The sequence below is a fragment of the Equus caballus genome, chromosome 27, assembly GCF_041296265.1.
Source record: "Equus caballus isolate H_3958 breed thoroughbred chromosome 27, TB-T2T, whole genome shotgun sequence".
Classification (NCBI taxonomy): domain Eukaryota; kingdom Metazoa; phylum Chordata; class Mammalia; order Perissodactyla; family Equidae; genus Equus; species Equus caballus.
In genome coordinates this window covers 54959648-54987184 of record NC_091710.1, presented here as the reverse complement: position 1 = coordinate 54987184, position 27537 = coordinate 54959648, and the positions used below count along the sequence as shown (strand labels likewise).

Genomic DNA, 27537 nt, shown 5'->3' with positions numbered 1-27537 from the left:
CGGAATAGCATGAAAGGAAATGGGATGATTGGAACACAGGGTCCCCCCCTGTTGCATCCCTGGCTGTTGTAAGAATTAAGAGAACCAGTATCCAATCCTTAAACTCTGCTGGTGGAGCCTTGGAAAAGCAGGGGTGTAGGAGGACAGTCAAGTGGGCATCCATGATGGGAGACCGCTGGGAGAGTGAGACATCTTGGAATTTCCAGGTGTGGGTCTGCCCAGTCTGTATTTTGGACTCTCCCAATCCTGGAACTCACCTATACTTCATGGAGTGTTGGAAGGACGTTACTAGCTCAACGTTCACATAGCACAGTTTACTGAATTCACTAGAACCACCATGGGGGAGGCACTAGCTTTGTCTCTTTATTTACATTTTTCAATTACATTGATTGACTATATTGCTTTTATGCCTGGATGACCCGTAATTCCCATGTGGAAGGCAAATGAAGGTTGGATGCAGCATGTGGTCATATTATGGGCTGGCGCTCCTTTGGACACATTGTTACATTGTTACATTTCAGGGAGCCTGTCATTCAATCACTGCTCTAAACTTACTGGTGAGCAACTCCTAGTAGACGTTCCTGAATCACTGAATTATAAGTGAAAATCCGTTCAAAGATTATTTATATCGGTATCTAGACAGATAGATATACTGACAAAACATAAACGTGTACTGCCTTCTCTGAAATTCTCCATTTTCCTACTTTCCCAGCACAGTTTAACAAAGAGAATCTTCTTGCTCTATGATGAATGAAAATATCCTTTGAAAGACAGAATTGCAGGTATAATCATATGACCAGGCTACTAAGTAATTTGCCACCAATAAAACGAGATAAATTATGTTCACCATGATTTCCCCTGCACCGTCCATTTTTGCACACTGGAAACAAATTCAAACCATTCTAAAGATCTGAGTATTTATTTTTCAGAACACAAGGATTTTGAGGAACACAAATCCAATCATTGCCCTCATGCTCTCGTAAGTCATTCTGATGGAAGCAATTTCAACTGTAAGTGCTTTGTTGATAAGCTTTTGGAATGGCTACCTTGAGAGAAGAGCAAAAAACCCAAAGGTCTGGTATATTTTATTAAACTTTACAGAGGAAGAATGACTGAATTGGATGCCCGTGGCCTCACATCAAGAGCCTTTTCAGAACCTTGATGTTTGTTACCATTTCCCAACGTCGACCCACTGGAGAGAGCTAAAATCTTGTTCTTAAAGCACCTAGGACTTTTTCCTGTTCCTCCCTCAGGATGTCCCTCATCACTGACGATGCAAAACACAGACACAGGAATAAAAAATCTTCTGTAAGATGCACTGTTCAATTAAATGTATACAACAGGCATCTTCCTTAGAGAAATACATCCTCATTGATACCATTGGACACTATTGAGTGAAAAATTGAGAAAAGTTTAGATTTTTTGCTTACTAATTAAAATATCTCAGGAATTTAAATTGTCTGTCTACTGCTTTTGTAAGGCAGTATTAACATGAGGTGTGAGTCAGGTCATATTGACAAACATACATGGGATCTAATATATCATAAATGTATTGACTGATTTAATTGAAAAAAATAACTAGTGGAAGGGAATGATTAAACTATATGGGGAAAGGACAAAATAATTTAAATGTTCATAAGAAAATATATATAAACATATTTACTTTGTGTGTGTGTGTGTATATATATATATACATATAGAGTGTGTGTATATAAAGATAAATAGACATATGGATAGATAATCAATAAGATGATGTACTATTACTAATAAGAGATTATTATCACATAAAATTAATAGCTAGTAATATAATTATCTCTTCCTGTTTGCTTCATTAGCATTTAAATATATTTTAAAATTAATCTATATCATACTACTTTGTCTTTTGGGAAATGTCTTTGTTTTCCATGGTGTGCAATTCAATGACTTATGATTTTAACAAAAATTTTTAAAATATTAGTCAACAAATAGTTTATTTTCCCTAACATAGTTTAGAGATATCACTCAGAGTAATTTCCCATCATATTATTTCTATTGAAGTTAATTATTCTTTTTCAGAAATTAGGTTCATATTATAAATCTCTATTTAACATTTTTTATTTAATGCAAATCACTTGTATTTAAAACACTTTGATATTAAATCTAAACCTCACTTACTCACCGGTATAACGAATCTTGAATCCTTTTTTACTGGTTGCGTGATCGGTGGACCAGCGGAGATATAACTGATGGCTCTTGCTTGTAAAATTTGATTGCTCAGTATGGTTCCCACTTAAGACCACTAACAGAGGACTCTGACCGGAAGAACCTAAACAAACAGAAAAACGAAACACCCAGCTAGGAGTTAGCGCCTACAGAATGCAGACCACTTTTAGCTGTTAATTAAATTGGAGTCTAAATGCACAATACACAGCTATTTATCTCCAAAGTAGTCAAAAAGTTCCAAATGAATAAAGCAATAAATACTATATTCCCTGATTAAAAAAACAGCCAACCAAAATAATTTCAGATATACATGCTATTAACACATAATACTTAAATCAAATGAAACTTTCCTACAAAACGGCAGTAACTGAGAAAATGGAAGTCATTTTTATTAGTACTAGTATTTACAACATGGTACGGATATGGGGAAATGGAAACTTTCATGCAATATTGGTGGAAGTACAAATTAGTATAATCACTTTGGAGTGCAATTTGGTAATATCCAGTAAAAGTGAAGCTTTAATTATGTTTCTGTAAACTCCAGCACATGTGCATGGTGTTATTTATGTCGCAAAATGTTTATTCCAGTACGGTTACTTTCGGCAAAATTTAGATCCTAACTAGTAGTCTGGAGTTTTAAAAAAGAATTGAGGGGCTGGCCCAGGGACGTAATGGTTAAGTTCATGCACTCTGCCTCGGCGGCCCTAGATGCTCAGGTTCAGATCTCAGGCGCGGACCTAGCACTGTTTGTCAAGCCACACCGTGGCAGCATCTCACACAAAATAGAGGAAGACTGGCACAGATGTTAGCTCAACGACAATCTTCCTCAAGCAAAAAGAAGAAGATTGGCAACAGATGTTAGCTCAGGGCTGACCTTCCTCACAAAATAAAAAAAAGAATTATAAGTGCCATGAAAAAGAATTCTATACAGCATTTAAAATTAATGAATTGGACAAACATATGTCAGGATAGGTCATTCTTAAAACAGCATACTGACAACTGAAGAAATCTATTTGCAGGTAAATATGAGTGATAGCAATTGTGTAAAAATTAAAAAGCGTGTATTATATAAATTATGTGTGTGTGTGTGTGTAGATAGGAGATGATGATAGATATATAGATGATGGATGGATAGATAATGGATGGATAGATATGATAACATAGATAGATAGGTGACAGATGATGGATAGATGATAGATAGAGAATGAATTATAAAAACATGCACAGGCCTGACACACCAACTCCCACTTCACAATACTAATTCCCTTTGGGAGAAGTGCAAAGAGAATTGGGTATGGGTAGAGCCCCTAAAATTTATTGTATTCCTTGCTTCTTTAAAAAAACAGAGCCAAAGGCAATTTTGACAAAATCCTAAAATTCATTCCATCAAGTAATGAGTTCATATCTGTAGTTTTCATTTTTTCACCTTTCTGTCCATTTGAAATTTTTAAAAATCTAGAAAGGGTAATAGTTGATGTATAGTTAATGAAAACCGGTGCAGCGTATAGTCAACTAACATCATTCTCGTCCCCACACCTTGATGTTGTTTAATAAGAGAAACGGCTTCACTGAATACACAAGCCACATTCACACTTCCATGCGGGTTTCATCTGAGACACTGCTCTGTTGGTGAACTCAGCGCCATGTCACAGTCTAAAAGCCTTCGTGGCTTTTCTGCTTGCATAGTTCACACTCAGGAAACAAAGTGTGAGTGGGAGATTGTGGTTCCCATTTGTGATGTATTACCAATTGTATCAGGTTGAGTGACACTTGTCTTTGAGAGTTGCATGTAGAATTTTTATTCATGCAAAGAGATTGGGAAACCACAACTTAGAGATGGAGAAACCACAACTTCATTCCTTGTGCAACTCCCAATCAGAGCTGTTCTAATGATTTTTCCAAATAAAACTATTATGGACTGAAGTGTGTCCCCTCAAATTCACATGGTGAAGTCCTAACCTTCGATACCTGGGAATGGGACTGTATTTGGAGTAGGGTCTTTAAGGAGATAATTAGGGCAAAGTGAGGTCATTAGGGTGGGCCCTCATCCAATATGACTGGGATCCTTATAAGAAGAGATTAGGACACAGAGATTCACAGAAAGGACGGCCACGTGAGGACACAGCAAGAAGGCAGCGGTCTGCAAGTCCAGGAGAGAGGCTCAGGAGAGACCAGCCCTGCTGACGTCTTGATCTCGGACTTCTAACTTCTAGAACCATCAGAAAGTAAACGCCGGCTGTTTAAACCCACTGGTTTGTGGTACTTTGTTATGGCAGCCCTAGTAAAGACATACGAAGTCCAGCATATTAGGGCTGATCGAGGCAGTGTTCACTTTAGTCAGAGCGAGGAAGGATCAGAAGAAATGCTACGTCTTATCGTGAACGATGGCCTTGGGTCAGTTTCCTGGAAGACGTCCTGTAAGAGGACGACTGTTATTTCAGAACGGAAGGAGACCGTCCTGCGTTTTGTGTGCTGGTTTACTTGTTGTTGTTGTTGTCTAAAGAGATCATGTGTACTCTAAAATAACATGCCACAGAGAAATTAATTAACCTGAATTTGTGAAATTGAAAAATGTCATTCTTCACGACAGAACTCAAGAGTAGAGTTTCAGGTATGCTTAATCCAACATCTAATGCTTCATCACTGTCCATTGTTCTCTTTGCCTAATATGCGACAAACTTCCTACAGGACTATTCTTTAAAAATATGCATCCAGTTCGGCCCGTGTAGAGAAGTAGCAGAGCCCTATGGAGAGCAGCAATTGCTGTTAGCAAGATGGAAACTGTCGCGTACTTTACAAGTGAACACCATAGTCTTTATGTCGACCCTTTCTCAGCTGAGTTCTACAGTGAGTAAAATCCTATTATTTTTAATTGAGGAATGCCCACAACTGGAGCCATAGGAATTAATATACTCCTGGGCTAATAAAGTTTAAAATCAATATATTCAACATGTTTTTTGGTCAACTCATGAGCTATAAAAGAGCCACTGTCTTACAAAAAGAAGAGATGCAATGAACATGACATTTACTGCAACAAAAATGCCAAACCTTAAAAGAATTATTCATATAAAACTTTGACCTTTCATTTTATGGAAAAATCTTTGAGATGAGAACAAACCTAGTCACAGACCTCTGATAACTGTAACAGCAGCTGCTTTGACATGTCTCTATTATCTACTTTGCTTGTTATTTATAATGGGTGTGAGCCGTCTGTATTTTTGGGAGATCAAGCTGTAAGCACTTAGGGCAGAAATTATTTTTAATGATTTTGCTCCTGAAATTAGAAGAAGTAGAAGTGCTGCCAGCTAAATTCCAAATCAGCTAAGGTGAAACAAAGGATCACGCATAAATTTAAATTAATTATTCAAACACATTTAATTATATACAGTGGGCATAGGAGTATGTATGCATATACATACAAACACACACACACACAGCCCCTGGGGTTGGCTGCTTGCCTTTTTAATTTATGATGCCTCATTGCCCTCAGGATAGAGATTACCTGGTTCCTCACTGACATGAGAAGCCCATTTGTGTGCTCAGCTAATGAATTATTTTTCTCTTAAAGACTAAGGGGAAAGTCTTCAATAGTGTGTGTGTGTTTTAACATACACCGAAAAGAAAAAACACTCTGAAAATGAAATTGCTCTTCAGCCCTGTTTCTATGTGTATAAATGTGAGTTTAATTCCCAATTTGGGAGTTCATCTTTGGAAATATATAAATTGATTGTGGTGTATCCATATGAGTGATTTGACTGTTAGGATTCATCGAGTCAGTAAAAGGTAGACAAACATACATAAAATCAATTACAGTATTTTTTTTCCCCACTGGATTGATTGTTATTTATTTGAACTCAATGACAAATCCATCAAAATGTGAAAAACCCTGCTATTACGTACAGTTGTAATTATATCTTGGTCTTATTTTCTGGGTATGATAACGCTTCTATACAAAGAAACACATTAACAGTGGTTCCATTTTAAACTGACAATTCAACCACATACTTCTTCTAAGCATAGCAGTGTTATATTAAAAAGTTCATTAGAATTGTATAAAACTGTATAAGGCTAATGTTGAAAACAGTATTAGCATTTGTCCAGTTAACCGTATTTCACTATTCGAAGAAAATTGTACATTAAAAACTCCTACAGCATTTATCATCTAGCAATCTCTGTGAGCTATCATTTTTATACATTTCTAGTAAAATAATCATTTAGATGGAATAAAGTACTTTTAGGCCTCTTAAGTTTCCTAAAATAGCTTCTGAATCTATAAAATACTTAGAACGAGAGAAAGCAAAAGCTTTTAGAGATCATCTACTCTAAAAACCCTGCCTTAGAATTAAAGAATGGCTCAAGTAAATTCAGCACATTTCAGAGCACATCACTAAGTCGTAAAGTTAACAACAGTATGTTAATAGTAATGCTTTACAGGCTACTTGATCTCTGAGACCACAGGAGTCCAAGAATAATTCGTTTTCTGTTTGGGGAAGATGTACTTTGCCTCAAGAATACATTCAAGCTCCTGTGTTACAAAAACATTATAATGGTGTCTCTGTTACGGTGTGTCTAGGTCACTGGTACGTAAACAGAGATTAAAGAAACTTACCATCAAATACTTCTAGTGAATCAAACTGCTTTTCACTTTGAAATGTATCCACGAAGATGGTGATGTTATAGTTTGGGTCCACTTTAATAGTCCACGAGCACGTCTGGGAGTTAAAATAGTTGCCTGGATAACCTGGACTGAGGATAGCTCCAGAAGATTCTGTCCGGATTTCATTTGCTGGGCATTGCGCTGATGAGAAAAATACCGGAAAAAGTTTGCCTTAATAAAATGAATCGGACTTAAGCAGGATAGTCACTATCCTTGCATATACAAGCCAATGGAAAGATTAAGCCATCCTACGGAGCTATGACTGAATTTAGCACACGATACAAACACAGCAGCAAAGCAACATTGAGTCATAGTGAGTAACATCTTAATACCACCCTGTAATTTAAAAGAGAATTATATATATACAATATATATGTGTTGATATTTAGGGTGATTAGGTAGATAGATAGACGAGGTAGACAGATAGATGGATTCTATTTAACTCTTAGGAAACCCAGTTATGATGTAGCTGCTAAACTGAGAAGAAACATCGAATCTGAAAGTTTTCTTTATCTGGAATAAGTAGCGAAGCAATGGACTTGCTCCTGCTCATCTGTCCTTTGCGAGCAAAGCAGGAACTATGGATGTAGGAACAGTTAATACCATCATGTGTCTTTTGCTCCATAGTGGGTATCTATGACTGGAAGGTCCACACACCTTAATTTAGGGCAGGTGCACTGCGAATTTGACCATAGGTATCCAAGTTTTCCCAACTCAACTAAAAAGTGAGACCTCATCTGTTCAATGCAACATTGCAAAAATATTGCCGAATTTTTTGCAACAAAAGAAAACTCGTATTTATTTCTGCCTCTGACTATACTTTTAATTATATTTAGAATAGTAAATTTCAAATTTGATGTGATTGCTTGGGACTCTGGTAAGAGAGAAGTCAGAGACCTGGGCTCAGAGCCACCCTGGAGCCCTGGGTTTCTCCCAGGTAAAGTAGGAGCAGGGATTTCTGATGGTGGAGTTTACAGTGATGAATTAAGACAGTGAGGACACCTCGGCACACCTTCCCCCTCCTGCTTTCTTTGTATCCTTATTCAACCACTTCCAGGTTAATCAAAATAAAACCAATCTGCATAGGATTGAACATGCAAAAGGAAAATCACCAGAGTCTCTCAGTCAGTCATTTCTTTCATTGGTAAACTAAATTACCTTCCAGAAATAGTTTGTTTATAGAACTATTAAGAAAAAATTATTTCTATTATTGGCAGTTCAAAAATAGAGATGTACTGAAACTATTTATGAACCTTTAAAAAGTTAAATGATAAGCTTTTCCTTAATGAAAAAGATTTGTCAAAGGAAATGTGTCTTATTTGTCCTCCTTTTAATTAAGCAAATGTGTATTATTAGTACATACATTTCAAAATAAAGACATTTCCCAAACAGATGAGTAAAGCTTATGTAACATGTTTTGATTTAAGTAATTGTCTGTCAAAAGGTAATTTGCTCTCTATTTTATTTGATTTATCTTAGTATTCTAATTGAGCTATATCTTAAAATTTAGAAAATATTTAGGTGCAAGACCACCAAAGACGAAACATTTCATAGAACCCTTTTAATAAACATGTATTTTAGGTAAATTTTAAGAATATTTACAATATTAATTAATGGCAAGTAATATAAAAAATAGTTCAAACCAAAGTACGCAGACTAAAACAACTTAGTTTAAAAAGTATTTTCTCCTGTGATGATGGTAAGATCTCTCTGTAAAATATATTATGCCCTCTCCAAAATGAGCACGTTGAAATTTTTCAAAAGAACACAGTAAAAATTAGAGTTTATGTCTGTGTGCATCTGTGCAGGGCCTGGAGTTTTCAAGTCTCCACAGAGCGGCCATGACTTTGCAGTAAGAGCCAGACGGCAATAACAGCTACCCTTCAGGGTCGTAATTAGATCAAATATAAGCAAACGTTTTCTTCAATCTAAAGCACTGTGTGGGGCAGAAGGTGTAACAAGGACTGGGATGGTTGGAACGCGTGCCTGCCTTTTCCTGACATAAAGATGCTACCAGAGCACATTTCACTTTGGGGTATTACACAGAACTATTTAGCCCCTCTCTCTGCCCTGTAATTGTATCCCTGCCGTGATAGCGACTAGATGGCCCCGGAAGGTCAGACCATCTGGAAATAGGAAACCCCCTACCGAGGTGCTGAAATCCACTTGGAGAGCAGTTAGCACACGGCAGGGTTTGAGAGCAGGGCAGTGAGTATAAATCAGGGCAGAATCTTAAGCAGAGCTGTTCGTATTCCTTCCATTTTTAAAATGCTGTTTCTGTTTTGTTAGAGAAGACGAAATGAAAATATTAGAGAAGTTATTCGTATCATTTTCGTGCAACACGTAGCATTTTTTTCAGACATACACATTGTCTTAAAAACGCTCTTGAGCATGTCTCCTGCGAGCTAGAGTGTTTGGATTCTTTCCTTTCTCTTGCTGTTTCTTAATTGCCTGTTTCTTCAGGTTCGTTGCTCTAAATTGTTGCTAGGAGCAACGCCCACTCAGCGGGAAGGTTCGAAGCGAGCCGGCGTCCCTAGAGACAAGCCATTTGTTCCTCGGTTCCTCTTGGCACTCACACGCTAAGAACACCCTGCGTCTCCAGGGAGGAAGAGCACAGACCACCTGCCACGGGAAGCATCTGCTGAGGTTCTTGTCAAAGACACCTCTGAAGGAACTTGCCACTTGAGATTCCAGTCGCCACACCTCTGCACAAAGTTATTCCTTTAGCTTATTTTTGAAGAAAAGTCAAATGGGAGGCTTCAAACCCAAAGCATATTATTTAATGCAGCCTCCAGGCCTTCAGCAAAAGTAACATAGTCAAATATTAGGATTTATAGTTAAGGTTAATTCTTAAAAGCACCTACAGGTATGAGAGCATCATACCTATAGGTGTGACGAGTGAGGGCTCTGCACACAGGTGGGAGGGCTGCCCCTGGGAGCCCTTGAGAAGCGTGTTGCTGTCCTGCTCCTGCAGAAGCGGCACTGGTCAGCTGTGTTTCACAAGGAGTGGTCATCACCAGAAAGTTACTGATTGTCTTTACCATCATTGAAAATAGATGTTTCTATTTTTTTTGAAAATGAATATTTTAAGAATCATTGATGGATTCCCATTGTCTGTAGGATGAAGCTACCCAGCATTGAAGACATTTTAAGCTCTGGCCTCCTTCAGGTTTCCAGCCCACTTAAGACCACCTCCTCGAACACTCCCTAAGGGCAAGCAGCAAGAAGTGAGCTCCTCTTTCCTGCCCTCTGCTGTTTCGAGCTCTTTTGTGTTTCAAAACCTTTGTTATTACTTCTCTGCACTTTTTGAAATGCTTCTCTTTCCTTAACATGAGAAAAGTTACTTTTGTTATATGCATCTGTGGTAAAATATATTTGGTCTTTGCCCCAGGTTCCCGGCACAGAGCTCCTAAAACCTTTGGAATTTCCTGCATGATGGGAGTACCTTTTGTCATTCATAAGGAGCCCTTGGGATCACACCTGAGTTTCTTTCAATGAGGTGACTTAGGGTAGGCCCCCAGATAGCCTCAGGATGGGGCTGGTCACTAGAAAGAACTCTTGAACAACAAGGTTTGATGACCTTCCAGGTTGGTGAATGCATCCACATGCCAGGAGGGCGGTGCCTCCCAGTTGCAGGGGGACAGAAGCTCCTGTGCTCAGGATCCTTCAAGATCTTGCCCTGGGTACCTCTTCACCTGGCTGTTCATCTGCATCGCTTACCGTATCCTTTAAAATAAACTGGTAGATTTAAGTAAATGTTTCCCTGAGTTTTGTGAGCTGTTCTAACAAATGATTGAAACTGAGGAAGGGAATCTCTGATTTATTATCACCAGGAGATATAAATATATTCCCAGAGATTCTTGGGAATCTCTGATTTATATCGCCAGTCAGTCAGAAGTACACGACAATCTAGATTTGCATTGGTGTCTGAAGTGGGGCAGTCTTGTGTGACTGAGTCCTTGACCTGTGGGATCTGACAATAACATCAGGTAGTTAGCATCGGAATTGAGTTAAGTTGTAGGACACCGAGCTGGTGTCCGCAGAGAATGGGAAAATTGCTTGGTGGTGTTGGAAAACATCCCAGATTCTCATTCACTTTTCTTAAATTAAGATAAATTTCCGACAAAGAAGCATTAATCTGCCTAAGATGCTAACTTTCAAGGAATAAACTACTTCCATTGTTCTCAAGGAACAATCAATTACCCTAAAAGTGGTGATAATATTCAAATCAGAACTTCTGAAAGTGTGGCAATGACATTAGGAAAGTGGGACTGACAGGAAATACAATTTTTCATCAAAAATTTATTGGGGGTTGGCCCCCACTTGAGCCCAATCAAATCAATCTAATAACAGAAAAGTACTGGAAGAAAGATTATAATTAAGCACTTAGGATTAAGCATTTCATAAAAGTCATCTGAGTCTCTACCTCTTTTTTTTAAATATTGAGGTGTTTAGGGAGTGATACTCTCTAAGGTAACTCTAGTTTGTTTTAAACAAATTGACTCCTGAGCTGAACCAGAAGAGAACTGGGTCATCCTGTGTAGCCCAGTAGGGGGTGGGAAGCTCAGGCCTGAGTAGAGAGAAAGGGTCCTATTGGCAGAATGCCGCCTACAAATGTGTGCATGGGCCAAAGTAATTTAGAGGCTGACGCCCATGTTGTGTTGATTCACTCTGCTCTTGGATTGTCATGAATTAATTTTATTTAAATAAAATTTATGTTAATCTTGGGAGAATAACACAATAAAGGCATTTTCTGTTTTTGAAATAGCTCATTAGATAAATATTCATGCTTTCTTCCCTCATCAACGAAGACCACTTTTGCTTAAATTCACCCATTCTAAAAAATTTAAGGCTGTGTTTCTTGGGATTAAAATGTGCCTTAAAAATGTGAAGATTTGCTCAGTTAATTTTTATATAAAATGGCAAATGATGAACATTTTATATCCACCTCCTACCTTGAGAAAAAAATCCACAAGTAGATCATTGTTGCTGATATAACAAGGTACCGACACTGATTTTTCCAAGAAAATAACGTCTTCAGTGTCCTGACTTAGCACCCAAGTGAGGGACCATAGAGGCAGACTTCCAGTGACCCCTACAGCAGCGGGGTCCTGCTTGTGTTTACAGCAGCCAGCGCACCAACTGGGGGGCTCTGCCTCTAAGGTGGAATTTCCCCACACCCACTGGCTCTCATCTAAGTACAATTTGAAAGTAAATTTTTTTAAGAAATAATCTAAGTTATTACACTTCTTTAATGATAATTCATTCCAGATTTTCTTCAGATGTTGAAATTTGTTCCCCTCTCTCAGGGTCACTGGGCTTCTGTCTCATTATCTAAGGAGAATGCACGGAGTTTCCTTCTGAAAGAATCAATTCGCAGGTGTGAGCACTTGCAAAATCAGTACTATCGCAATGCAAAGAAAATTGCCTCTTATAAGGTAGATAATTAAAATTATAAAACTCTTAGAATAAGAATTCACTTCATAGTCACTGAATCTCTACAACAATTCCATAAACAGACCAGAGAAATGATCCTCCTTACATGTGATGTCCTGGGATTAGCGACTTGCCCAGGGGCACTTGACAGAGTCTACACTGAGACTCAGGATCTCTCTACCTAGATTTTGGCCCTTTTGAGTGCTTCACAATCCTTAATGAATGGCAACACTCAAATTCTTTGAAAGGACAGAGTCCCATTCTTTAAAGAAACTAAACGTGCATTGTGATTTTAAAGTGATGAAATAAAAACTACTTTAGTTTGGAAAGCTTTTTGATAGGCAAACCAATGACACTTCCAGCTTATATTGAGCCACTTTAGTTTATTTATATTTTTCCCAAGTCTTTTTTCTTCCAATCATACTTGAGCTTTCTAAATGATATTTTAAAAGTGATCTAATTATACTCAAATCAATTGAAACAGTAGATTCAGCCTCTAATTTTGTTCTGTTATTGTATATTGTCTATGTTATTGCATATGGTCCATGTATTTTAAAGTCATGTAAAATACAAAATGTGTGCATTTTATGGTATACAATATATGTGCATTTCAATGTTTATAAATTGTATAGAAAAAATAGTGAGCACTGGCTAATTATATGCATGCTGAAGTATCTAGAGGGAAGTGTAGTGATGCCTGCAATTTGCCTTGAAATGCACCCAAAATGTCAGATAGATTAATGGATGGACAGAAAGATAATAGACAGGCCTGTGATAAAGGAAGTATAGTCAAGATTTATGGTGGAATCTAGGTGGTGAGTATTCAAGTGTTCATTTTCAAATTATTTCAACTTTCCCATATGTTTGAAAAATTTTCCTGATAAACTGTTGGGAAAAAATACAACTTATTTGATGTGACTTTGAAGGGGAGAGGAATATGCCACCCCAAATATGCCACTTTGTCATATTAGTTATCTTGAATTAAAGTTACCTGAGAAACAGCTGGTGCATTAAGGACATTCAGACCCTCCTTTGTCCCCCTGAAAAAGGTACCCACCCTGTACCAGGAGGTAGGGACATTCTTATCAGCAGAGAAAGGAATTCAAGCCTGAGAAGGCTGTATAAACAAAGTTTGTTATTTCTTCCCTAATTTACTACCCCAAGCCCAAACCCTTTCATCTTGTCAATTCTTCACAAATTTATTGTTTCTTTGTCTAAAAGGTATAAAAGCCACCTGGTTTGGTTATTTCTTTGAGTCTCATATCTTTTATGGGCTCCCATACATACAAAATTAAATTTGCTTTTCTCCTGTTCATCTGTCTTATGTCAATTTAGTTATCAGGCCAGCCAAAGGACCTAGAAGGGAAGAGGGAAAAGTTTTCTGCCATGACAGCTTTGATTTCTTTTCTAGAGCTAGCTAAAAGAGAAAAGTAATTAGATATTTCTGTGAGCAGGTAATTTTAATTGCAATGGGATCTAACACAGGTAAAGATTAAATTCAGACCCATACAGACAAAGGAATTCAGACTGATACAAGGAATACCATTTTTCACGTTGTACAAGTATATTTGTAGTATCAAGCGGTTCATACCTTCACATGTTGGGAGAGAACCCTGGAACTGCAACTGGGAACTGAGCTTGCAGGTCAGCGTGTCAGTCCCGGACAACGTGTACCCGGGGTGGCACCGGTACTGCACAAAATCTCCTGAAAGAGTCAACAATAACATACTTGGAAACCATGTCTCTAAGACGTTCAGAGTGTGTGAATGTACTAAATACGTATGAGGACTTTACAAGCTAAGTCAATGCTCAAACCGTTTCCAAACCAAGGTCTGTAGTCGTTGTTAGTCTGTTTAATAAAATGCTCCCATTTTCAGTTCTTAAGTCATAAAAATGCTATCTTAAACTTAGCCAGGATTAGCACAGAAATTATTAATTTCTGTACTAATATTTTTTTCTTCCTTGACTGAAGTGTTCTCTTCATTCCCGTTCCCCAACGATTACTTCAAAAAAAAAAAAAACCAAAAAACAGTGAAGTAGATGCTTGGGCTTTAAGGCTTTAGAATAGAATGGCTTTAATGCATCCAAAGAGGGCTAAAGCATGACCTCAGCCTAATTAGCACAGTGCTCCCACAAAGTAAGCCATTATGAGTAGAGCAGAAATTTGGGCACGTGGTTTGACCAGTGATCTGAAACACTGTGTGCCAACAGGACGGAGGATTTATACTTGAGACTGAGAAATCCTGGGTCACGATAATTATACTGCGAACATATGCCATGTGACATGATTATTTAATGAAATAGACCACTAATATAAAACGGCAAAGTAGAATTTCTAAATATTATCATTACATATATTCACCAATTGTGTTCTAGTTTCAATGAAAGCTCAAAGTTCTACGGATCATTGTTTTAGCCACAAATGACTAAATTCTTCTTCTAGCGCATGAACATACTTCTCTAACTAAACACAAATATCTGTTTAAGTGTGTCTCTGAAAACTTTATCCAAAGAAAAATATGCACTAGTAAAGGCTCTGGAGAGGGAAATGTGATCATAATGACCAAAGCAAAACTCAAATGGCAAAAAACAAAAGTCATGGAGATGAAGAAAGAAAAACATATGCATTCGACACCTTACCTCCATGAGAACCCCCTAGGCAAGCCTGGGAATATTCCCAACAAACTCTCACTGACTTGTCTGAGGAACTATTGTAGGTGGGGTGAGAGTAAAAGTCAGGTTGAGCTAATAGAATGGTAATGAAGAAAACATTACCTATTTCAAAATCCTCGTCCTCAGTCAGCATTTCTGCCTGTGGAACCGCTGGGGGAGGCTGACATTTCTTGAGCTGAAATGCTGAATGGTTTGTGAAAAAAAACAATAACCGCAATTACATTTGCTGAATAAACAAAAACATTACAAAACACATTCTTCTTTTGTTGTTATAATGCTTAGGTACACTGAAATGTCTAATATTTGTAAGTCGTTTTATAAAATTCTCAAGCTTCAAAGGCTCACAGGATTATTTAATGTCAAGGAATTAAAGTCGGAGGGAAAAAGTACACAATTGAAAAAATGACAAAACACTTTACATATTTTTGGAATTCTGCAAGAGAAATGGTTCTTCCATTGCCTGGTTCCATGTCCACATTTAGATTTGATAAGATCTGTCTGTCTCTTGTTCCAAGGACTTCTACAGCTGGTAGTCCTCATGAGTGACAAGGGACAATATACTTTTTTCCAAAGTATTTAGTGTTCATTCTCAAAATCCTTGGAGGTTTGCTTTTGCCCCATCTATAATTACAGGACATTTGCTATCGAGATTCATCTGGAGACAGACATGAGGAAATCTACGAAAGCTACTACACAAATGTATTTCCCTGGGTCCATATCAGAGTCTCATTTACCAGCTCATCATCTTGGAATGAATCCAAGCTCACGGCAAAACACAACGTCATAAAATGTGAAATACTAAGGATATCATTAAGCAAAAAGGATCACAGGCAACGCAGGCATCAAATGCAAGAAAATCCTATCAGGCTCGGTTGGCAGAATCAAGGAGCCTTAGCTGGAAAGCAGGCGTATGTCAACACTACGAGGAAATCAAAGGGAATGTTTCGCCTTAATTAACAGAGGGAAAACACACTGACCATGGAAATTGAGGACGAAGAAACCTCCGTTGGAAAAGTCGCTGTGAAACTTGAGCAGGACTTGATTGTTAGAACTGTATGCTGTTTCCAGGGCTGTGTTTCCACTGAAAACTCCTAGCTGCGGAGAATTCTGATCAGGACCATCCCTAGGAGACAGAAAGAGCAGTTTGAGTAGAAATTCCCTAGTTATAGCTTAAATTAACAATCCCTTTTCTCCTGACAGCCGGGCTCTAGGTTGGAGAAAGCAGCATGCTCTGACTGCGGGCTCCAGGTGGCAGGGCTGTCGCACAAACCTAGGAGCACAGAGCCGCCTCGCATCGCCGACCTTTGCAGAGGAACTCAGAGACACGTCGATTCTAGTAACTGCAATACCATTGAGCAGCTTGCTTTCAAAAGTCCACAATTTAAAGTCTAAATTCAAGCAAGTCTATTTAATTTAGGCTGAGATTTATGGCAATTTTGCTAATGAATTAAAATAGTTTAAAAAACTGAATGAAGTATTGGTCTCTTCTGCATACTGTGTTTAGAAATATCAAAATGTTCAGTATTCACAAAGTTGAATGGACTTTTCGGTTTCTGTCTCTCATTAGTGTTTTGACAACAGTTCACTCTGCTTCTCTTAATGATGAAGATTTTTTGCTTCTACCCTCTAAATCCTCTAAATCTGGGTGAAATTGCTGACAGGATAGGGTTGGTGATTTTTGTTGTTGTTTGTTTGTTGTGCTTTGCTTTTGAAACGGCAGCTTCCTAGGGTCAACTTGAGACTTCAAGTTCTCTGTTTCTCCCCATCCCCACAGCCCCTGGTTTGGGTCTTTATCATCCCCTCCAAGAGTTATTTCTACAGCCTCAAAAGCCAGCCTCCCTTCTTGCCCTCCACTAACATATTTCCCACAAAATGAGACTGGGTATTCTGCAGCCAGGATCTGTTCTTATAATTCCCCTTCTTAAAACCCTTAGGTGAATCCTCATTGTCTTAAAATGAAGCCTGAAATCCTTCCCATGATTTATAAGGTCCTGTATGATCTGCCGGGATTGCCTCCCCAGGTCAGCTCTTCTCAGGCCCTCTGGGCTCTCACGGGACATCCGCCACACCTGATAACCTCCAGTCCCTTGACTCTCCCTGTCCTCCTGCCTTACAGACTTCCTATAACCAGGTCAACCTGTACCTTGACAACAACTTCACCAACATACATGCACACACACACACACACACACACAGACACAAACAGATGCACACACACGCATTCTGCAGTGTTAACTGCAATTACTCCTTTAGTTTTCAAGGCAGTCTATGCCTACAGCACATCCTGGCTCTTCAAATCTGGGCTGTGCTCCCTCCTTGTGCACCAATGGTACCTATATTCTACTTCTCCTATCAAAGTGTCACAGGGAACTTGTCATTCCCTGTTTCCTCCATAAACTCACAACTCCAAAGGCAGGTAGGGATAGTCATTCCCATAGATATGAAAATTTGGTCAAGGATAGAGTAAGTAGCTTATCTAAGGTCACATAACACCTTAGGAAGGGAGCCGGAGCCCCTGTTGTGGGCTCAGTATTTCCTACAATTGCATGGAAGGCCAGTTATGCACTGTTCACAAAGGATAGAGGGAAGGCTATGTGTAATCATTTCTTCAATATTTCTAGAAGCCTCAAATTCTTATAACAGCAAAGGATCCTACCAGCTTTTAAGAAAAACATCACACTTAAAAATGCAAAATAAACTAATCTTGGGATAGTCTCCTATATTCAGAGCAATCCTCGATATATCTACCATGTAGCAAGACTCAAACATGTTCCATGACGATTATTCTCTACATCTCTGGATGATGTAGTTGGTAAATTTCCTTTCCAATACCTACCTACCTACTTCTTTTCTAAATGCATACTCTGGTGTGTAAGTGACCTGTGAGTGGTTACAAGAATGGCTTATCATAATGACAGATTGGCTTGTACGGAAAAGTCCTCATACCAAACAGCGATGTAGTCATTGACAGCTTCCGTCTGCAGCAACGTGAAGTTGATGTAGATTCCGTGACCAGGAGGCACAGTGATCAGCCAAACGCAGTCCTTCAAAATCGGGTACTCATCTGGAAATCCCGGGGAATAAATGGTACCGTTCTGAGACGTTACGTTATATCCACAAGGAGCTGAAAAGGAAGCCAGGAATAATTAAGCTCAATACAGTTAGCTTTGGAAAGGATACAGTTAAAGATTTCGAAGTCTCTGAAGTCCCTTAGCCAAAATTTTCCCTTATGAGAAATAATTGTGAAATATTTCTCAATAACCACTTTGTCAAAATAATTCCCCTAAAGTCTCAAAACCTTGGAAAAATTATATTTCTAAGCGAAGTTATCTAAGTTTCGTTTAAATATTCTCCAAACATTCAAAATCCCTTCAGGAGAAAGCCATTCCCATATTATTAAAAAAAAGAAAAATCCTTAGTCGCTTATCTCCAGGGATGAATTGATAATACATTGGGCAATTCGATGCAAAAGATTATGTGGAATTTATACATATAACTGAAATTTTTTTTTTTTTGAAATTTCTAAAGCCTATTTAAACTTTCTGAAAGAGTAGCATCTAAGCCTATTTGCCTTGAAACAAAGCCATTATCAATTCTTCGCAGATCTAGTCCTCAAGAAATGAGATAAAATCAGGCAAGTGGTGTTTTTTTGAAGTATTTCCATATCTCACCAGCTTTCAACCATGTGAAGAATCACAGTACCTAGTCTATTTCTATTTTACTTAATAAATTGATATTCACTGTTGCCACGGCAATTATTTTGTTTTATTTACGGAAAAATGAAGTGACCATATATTAGCAGAACAACCTGAGATGGGTTCTTTAATTCAGACAGTGGTATAATATGTCAAAGTCATACACAAGTAGACTTTTTAATCAAACCCAAAGCTAATAGATGTGACATGGCTGTTACTAGCATGAATCTTCTGGGACTTTTAAAGACTTGACACAAAGGTGTAGAATTTAGGTGGAGTGAATAAGCTAAAATAGATTTAAAAGACGATAAAAATTCAATAACAATTCAAAATAGTGACTGATGAAATACCACGAGACAGTACATGATACATTGCTGAATTAATGGTACAATGTATCCTGATTTCAAAGGAGGAAAAGTTACCAGTGTAAGATAGACTGCATGTGTTTTGGGTAAATTCATTAGAAAAAGGGGCCATGGAGAACATTTTAGAAGTTTTACAGCATAATTATCAATAAGTAGGGCTTGAAGTCAGACAGACCTTGGTTTGTAATCTGGCAAAGCAAAATGTGCACATACTTAGAGTCTGTCAAATGGGGCCGTGAACAAAGCTGCAGTCACAACAAGCTACTCGGTGTCCCCAGGACATGTCGTACTTTTTCTCGCCAGCAAACTCCATGCACTTGTTCACCCTGCACGAAAAGCTCAAATGCTTTTCTCCTACCTTGCCACCAGGTGCATTTATTCCTCCCTTCCAAACTCAAGTCAAACGTCACGGACTTCTTACAGTTCCTCCTGTTGACTGGGGCTCTGGAGGCCATGGTCTGTCCACATCAGGGACTGTGTGCCTCCTCAAGCCCACCCACAAGCTCCTGTCATTAACCCTCATTGCCTAGCTCAGACCATGATGCACAATAGACAACAAACAACTGATGAATTGAAAATGAGTGAGACAGTAAACAGAAAACACTTTAATAAGAAGTGTATGGAAGCCATTGGGCTGACATAGCTTATGTGTGATTTGAGGTGATTCATTTGGTGTTGATTTATAACTCTAAGATTTCCCTTGTGCATTCTGACTTTTCAAGTTGAATCTTTTAATTTATAACCACATAATATACTGTTGCATCCTTCCCATTGGGGAAAATCAAAACAAAACAAAGAGAAGCATGGTGCCCACCTCTTTTTTTTTTTTCTTTTAAAGATTGGCACCAGAACTAACTGTTGCCAGTCTTCTTTTTTTTTTTTTCTTCTTTTTCTCCCTAAAGCCCACAGGACGTAGTTGTGTATTCTAGTTTTGAGTGCCTCTGGTTGTGCTATGTGGGATGCCGCCTCAGCATGGCCTGAAGAGCCGTGCCATGTCTGCGCCCAGGATCTCAACCGGTGAGACCCCAGGCTGCCGAAGTAGCGCATATGAACTTAACCACTTGGCCACAGGGCCAGCCCCTAAAGGGGCAAAGAAATGACACAGCGATTTTCCTCAGTAGGACACCTAACTGGCTTCTGCTACTCTTTGTGTCACTTAATAGCTCTAGGACATTGACCAAGTCAGCTATTATTATTTTTTTTTCTTTAGGAAGATTAGCCTTGAGCTAACTACTGTCAATCCTCCTCTTTTTTTTTTTTTTTTTTTTTTTTGCTGAGGAAGACTGGCCCTGAGCTAACATGCATGCCCATCTTCCTCTACTTTATATGTGGAATGCCTTCCACAGCATGGCTTTTGCCAAGCAGGGCCATATCCACTTCCGTCACCCAAACCGACGAACCCAGGGCCGCCAAGAAGCAGAACGTGCGCACTTAACCACTGAGCCACTGGGCCGGCCCCAAGTCAGCTATTCTTCCCATGCTGTATCTAGGATATTCAAGTACTAAATTCTTTCCTTCACTTATTCAGTGAGTGTTTACTGAGAGCCTGTTAGGTACCTGGAAGTGTGGTTAGATTTGGGGACACAGCAGAGAACCACAGGGACCCCATCACTGCCACTGTGGAGCTTACTGGACAGTGATGAAGAAAGATGGTAAACAAACACTACACAGGTATAAACTTCAACTTGTGTAAGCGCTATGAAGGAAAACAATACTACTTCTCACATGAGATCATGTTCTATCAACACACATGTAAAATTTTCTCAAGGAAAAATCCTGCTATGTAGTCTAGAGGGGAAAAAAAGAGAACCCTAAAAATGTGAGTCAAAGTTTCCTTTCTCATTCCCCCTAGCCTGTCCAATCTCTCATCCTAAAGAAGGCTTTACTGTCACTGTAGTGACACCAACGGCAAACTCTGATTTCCACGTCTGGGAGGTGTCTCACTTGAACTGTACAGAGACAGGACATGTGTGAGCTGGCTCAGCATGAAGCCTGTCCATCATCCCCATCCTCTGCCTGAAGGTGGGGGTCAATGTGGACCCTGAGGTGGAGGTCAATCTCGAAGCCTGCAGCAGGGAACATCCGGTTCCAGGAGGGCTCGGTGCACCACAGCCAACCACAGGTCCCTCCCAGCTCCTCACCTGTCTGCCTAGGAGACTGGGCACAGCCTGACAAGGAAGGCAAGCAGCTGGCAGGAGAGAGAGCATCAGCACACTGCACTGCACTTCACATTGATAGATGTGACTCCAGGGAGCCAAAGAGCAAGCAATGCACACTCATCTACATATTCCTGAATATACATTGTGATACTGCGATTTATAATAAGAAATACATATTTGATCTTCTACTCTGTTCCTGGCTCAGAGCTCCTCAGAGCCTGTGTTTCCTAAGTGATAAAAGAGATAAAGGTGTCTTTTGCTGTTCATAATGAGCCCCTTTTAACCACACCTGAGCTGACGTTAATCTCCCATTTATAGCCCATCAGAAGCACAGGTGACAACTTGGACCTGTGATTGGCATCTGAAATGGGGTGAGTGGGGGCAGTCTTATGGGACCAAGCCCTGAACCTGTGGGATCTGAAGCTATCACTGGGGGATAGTGTCAGAATTGAGTTCAATTGTAGGACACCCAGCTAGTGCCTCAGAATTGCTTGTTGTAGGAAAAAAGCATACATTGGTGGCCAGAAGTGTGGCTGTTGTATGGATCTCTTTATATACACGCACGCTAAGAAGAAAGTTTAGGTTGGGAGAAAGGATTGGTATGCAAAGCATAGTCAAAGAGAGAAAATTCTCAAGTTATTTCTATATGTGTTTCTCCAGAGAAAAATAAGTACATAAAAATGATTAAGTTGTCTATTTTCATCAAATTACAGAGCCAGCACTAGCTGTACTGAATATGATGGAGGTGACGCCTTACAGGAATATTTCACCCATCGTCAAATGTACTCGGTGTCCGTTTACACCTAAACAGTCTTCACTTGGTTCTTAATTCCCTGCCCAGCTACGCTCTGTACTGCCACCTGAAGAGCCACTGTGAATTCCCTTCACAGGTTTACTTCACTGTTTTCTGGGAAGGTGAATCTATTAGGTGGCTCATACAAAGAAGTGATGGGTGTATCTGACCAACTCACGGTCATATGAAGCCAGAGCCAGATAATATTGGAAGATGAGCTGGCAGCCATGGCAGACATCAGCACAGAGAGGTGGTGACCCACACCATCACGTCATTTTATCTGGGGCTAGATTTGGAAAGCTCAAGGGGTCCTGAGACATCCCTTTATTGTATTACCTTTTCCTCTCACTTACACACGTATGATGTGATTTTCCCCGGATTGAGATGGATAGAAAGACAGAGCATATTAAGTGATATTAAATAAAAAAATAAATTTTAAAAACTCTACATGTATGCTAAGAGAGTTACAAACTTAGAGATGGTTTTCTCTAGGATTATGTTAAGATTTCTGCCTAAACTTTAAGAGTATGAAGAAAAAATTTACAGTAGTAAACAACCAATACATACATTTGGCATGAATATGTATGAATTTTAAACTCTTGACTATTTCTGTATCCAGGCACTGAATGCTTAATCTCAGCGAATGTGTGGAGCACCATAGGTATTTCTGACCTATTTTTTCATTCACTGACTCTGGTTTCCTTACGATGGTTTTGAGGTTGAGAGACACAGTGCGCTTTGTCTTAGGAATTGGTGTTTGATAATGAAAATTTTAAAAAATAATATTTATGAAGACAGGTAAGAAAAAGAGACAGTTGTATTCTTTATAGTGTCCTTTTTATTCTATACTATTGGGAAAGTTTATTTTCTGTATTTATCAATCGAAGTGGTAAACTTTAACTTAAAAGATATGTGTATAATATATTTTTTGGCTGGGTGGATTTCTCATGTCAGTTATGCAATCAAAAAGCTTTCTGCTTACAAAATCTGGCAATCTAAAAGATGCTGCTAACACACTATTGCAACATACTAAGTTACCCTAATAATGACCTCTGTCCACATAGTTCCTCATCACACATATTAATGCATTTTAAACTGAGGTGCATTATGACAGTGTTTAAACTTAAAAAAAGACCTTAAAAGTATATCTACATAAATATTTCAGTGATAAAGGCTTAATTAAGTCAACAAAATATTTTAAATTTTTGAACTATATTTGTAAGTGTAAAGGCATATTTAATTATCAAATTACATTTAGTAAATTAATAAACCACAGTCTTCTTAACCATATTTTCACAATTATAACTCTTTTTTATTTAACTGAGACTTCTGTACAATTATAAGTTGCTGGTAAAAATGATACTGTCTTGAATTTCTTAAGTCACTTTCAGACATACTCTTCCTTTTATTTTAATAGATATCATACTTTTAGTCCTGATTTTTTCAGATAAGTTAAAACATACCAATTTTATAGAATAGATTCTTATGCAACTTAACATACTTTCAGCATATACATACAAACTGGTTTAACATATACTTGTGAAGATCAATGCCTTAAGATTTAGAATTCTTGAATCTTAATTGTCCAAATTGTTCAATCTTTAACAGAGATGCCAGAAGTTGTTCAAAGTATCTATGTTTTTTCTGAGATTCTTCTGAAGTCTATGGGGCTGGACCTTTGAAGATTTTTTCAATCATTTGCCCTGTATACCAACATCAATCTGAAACGATAAACCACTCTGGATTAATAAATACATTTCAGGTGAGGCTCCTGGGTAATCAGCAGAGTTTGTGAGGGCATTAACTCTAGTCTAAGCGGACACTAGTAGACACCTGAGCAGCCCCTTCATTCTCAGGAAACAAGGACTCTTTTTACTACATATTTCTTTTGAAATACACCCTTTCACAGATAAAATAACTTGTTTTGAAGTGATACCCTCTGCTTTTTTTTTTTTTTTTTAATTTAGTCCAATATGGAAGATATTGAATACACATTACATGGTGTTTAGAAAATTTGCTTTTGATATAATTTTACACGAATCTTATGTTTTGGTTTTTTACTCTGTTTATGACATTATCTGCACAAAGAGAAATATAATGGTAAAAATATTTGCCTAGTAAAGAATTTGGCCTTGCCCGAAGGGAGGGCTGGCACCTGTCCTGGATTCTGGGAGATAATTTCTGGCATGACTGATAAAAATGTCTTCCTTTCAAGTGAAGGCTGGCTACACCCAAGGGTCTCAGGGTCAGGCTGGCCTGGAAGACCAGCCATGTCATTTAGGGTGGGCTTTTGGGTGACAGGATATCAGTGGGTCTGGAAGCTGATATCAACCAATGGACAGTCAATAATCAGTCATGCCTACATAACAGAGTCCCAGTAAAATTTCTGGACACTAAGGCCCAGGTGAAGTTCCCAGGTTGGTGACATTCTGTGCACATTGCCACACATCAGCTCTGAGAGGGTGCGGCATCCCCCTACATTTCACGCTACGCCTCTTTTCCCACAGATGATCTGAATGTGTCCTTTCCTAGTCATGAACCACAGCTGTGAGCATAACAGCTCGTGAGTTCTGGGAGTCCTTCTAGTCAATTACCCAACCTCAGGGGCGTTCGGGGGGCAACCTGTGAACTTTCAGCTGGTGTCAGGAGTCTTGGCCAGCTTGGCTGTCTGGAGGACCTTCTGCAGGGGGTGTTATGTCATGATGTAATGACAAAAGATGGCATCACCTTTAAGCTATATCAGAAACAATATAGTTTGTGATTTTCACACTGACAAAATAATTCTAAGCCAGCAGTTATTTCCATGTTGGAAAACCGGGCTTGAAAAAAACAACAAAATCTAATTAAATATTTAATTATATTTTTTTACATCAAGAAGCCTCCATTTACATAAGAATTCAAAGGATTCAGGCAAAAATTGCAAATAAGGAAAGGATTTAGGGGCTGGCCTGGTGGCATAGCAGTTAAGTTCTCACACTCTGCTTTGGGGGCACAAGATTCGTGGGTTCAAATCCTGGGCGCAGACCTACGCACCACTCATCATGCCATGCTGTGGTAGGCATCCCACACATAAAGTAGAGGAAAATGGGCACAGATGTTAGCTCAGGGCCAGCCTTCTTCAAAAACAAAGAAAAGGGTTTAATCTTGACAATTCAAAGTAATTTATACATATAAACATATGATTTTTTAAATGGAGAGTAGTATGAAACAGTTTTTTAAAAGTGTTTTAACGGAAAAATACCAGATATGTTACTGCTATACTTAGTTTTATAAAATATTTTTTAAATGCTGTTTTATATGTTATTGAATTAATGCTAGACTAAGGTAAAGACTTTTCAAAAATATAGCTAAAGGTTTTGTTATAGTTGTATTTATAATGATATAGAATGGAAAAATACAGGTAAAAAATATGATTTAAAAAGTACACTGATGTGCTTTTTTTTAATTCTTCAGTAGAAATTCCAACACAGCTAGATGTCTTTCCCTTTTCCCCCTAGGATATAAGTATTTAGCATTTCAAAGAGCCACAGAGTTGACAATTTCTTTATTTTTCATTCAAAGCTACTGTATTTATAATGTTAGAATATTAGGTTTACAGTAACTTTTCCGTGTCATATGCATTCTTCGTAAACAAAGTACTTGACCCATTCCTTTGTACTTGATATTGCAAAAATTTCGGCGTCATCATAAAAGTTAGGTAGCCATACAGAATCTTTAGAGAAGCGATTCCTGCTCAAGCCAGAGACAGCCAGTGAATCCAGATCTTCTGCATTACCCTTCCCCATCAGCCGAGTCCAACGTCTCCCGAGAAACCCTGATCCCCATCAGTATTCGACGGCGGCTGCTTCACTTTCTCCTACGACTGTTTCCACACTCTGTCTTTTCTTACACTAGCTCTTCCACCCGGGGTGTTCTCTATCTCCGAGTAGCAAAATACTCTGTTTCCTTCCAGGCCCACTACAAAAACGAAATCTGTTTTCCGACATACAAAAGCAATACATGATTATTGTAAAAGTCAAACAATAAAATACATCTAGGGCAAAACTAATAAGTACTCTTTCTCCCTCTCTAACCTCACCGTTTGATGGAACTACTGTAAAGCTAAATAGTGCTGTCATCACAAAGATTTCCCCATTGCTTTCCAAGCAAACGCCATCCTTTGTAACCTCAATTCATCAAAACAGGCCCTTCGTGCCTGGTTTTGCATTATAAATATTTGTGTGTATTATTTTGTTATCCTTACAATTTCCTTGTGGACAAGGCCTATTTATTCATCTCTTTTAACTTACTGGCATATGATGCATTCCTGAAATGCTACGTAGAGTGAGTTTAACATCATAGATTCCCAATAAAAATTTGTTGAACAAATTAATGAATTTTTGAATACGTTCATTTAATATATGATGCACTATAATATACATGAAAAATTAAATTGTTCCCAAGAGGAAGGATTAACCTACCATCACATCTTGGAAAAGGATAGTTCCAGTTTCTGTTGATTCCATGCTGACAGGTGAGGACTGGGTGGCCGATTAAAATGTACCCAGGATAACACTCAAACGATATGGATTGTCCCACGCTGTAATCTGCGTTGATCATATACCCATTCTGGAAAGGAGGTGGATCTGGGCAGTTCTGTAGCTCATAGGCTGAAACAGACGACAGAATCAAGCTCCTACATAAAAAAGCGAGTCAGTCTGGAATTTAGATGAATTTGATTACATACAGCTGCTTCAGATGACCTTTTCTGATATGTTTTAAAAAATGTCTTTTCCAAGTTGCCAGTTACCATCCTGATTAAGGGAAACAATAATTAATAGCAATAGAATTATAACAACTTGCATTTAACAAACACTGGCTGCGTGCTTTAGAAGTAACACAGCACACGTCAATCACAAATTTGACAATGTTTACCTTGGAAAGAAAGTATATGAGGTGAATTGAATTTAAAGAAAAGGTAAAACAGATGATAATAAAAAGTGCCTATAAAGAATGTCAAGTGAACGTCGACCTAATTCTCTTTTAATTTAAGAGTTAATTATACTAGCACTCTACTCTAAGTGCTTCTGACTAGGAAATATGTGCTATGTTCTGATTTGGTCAATTAATTGTTCAAGGAACAATTAGTCATCGAGCAATTACTACCAATACAATCATGTTATAAATTCATTTATTTACTCAATATAATAAAGATACTATGCAGTTGGCAACAGGATACTCTGGTTAAACCCTGACTGTAATTAGCAGGTTAAAATGTCCTTAATTTCACATTTCAGCATCCCTTGTTTTCATCATTTTTATATTTGCGATTGTATAATGTCTCTGGATGAGAGTCAGATGAGTAGCTGTAGAGAGATTGTGAGCCAGAAAACAGAAGTCAGAAGATACACCAAAGCAAAGGCCTTTGAGCATCTCGAGATGATCGCTGGTGCTGGATCCTCCAGGGCCCAGCAAAAGGAGGAAGCTGGAGGTAGACTAAGCCCTCCCAGAGTGGGAGTGGAGGACACACTCTCTAAGGAAGGGACAGGGCTGTCCCTGAAAACCAGCCTCCACCCTG

General features: G+C 38.5%; 1 protein-coding gene across 2 annotated transcripts in view; it reads right to left on the bottom strand.

Annotated features, from left to right (window-relative positions):
- Nucleotides 1–27537, bottom strand: part of CSMD1 (CUB and Sushi multiple domains 1) — a 1833881-nt gene that overhangs the window by 135272 nt on the left and 1671072 nt on the right. For both annotated transcript variants that reach the window (XM_023630572.2, XM_023630573.2), the window contains exons 42-48: nt 26441–26629; nt 17915–18092; nt 15946–16091; nt 15071–15151; nt 13887–14000; nt 6812–7000; nt 2159–2305 (exon numbers count right to left, since the gene is read on the bottom strand). In XM_023630572.2, the coding sequence (XP_023486340.1) occupies nt 2159–2305; nt 6812–7000; nt 13887–14000; nt 15071–15151; nt 15946–16091; nt 17915–18092; nt 26441–26629 (1044 nt within the window). The remainder of the gene's footprint in view (nt 1–2158; nt 2306–6811; nt 7001–13886; nt 14001–15070; nt 15152–15945; nt 16092–17914; nt 18093–26440; nt 26630–27537) is intronic.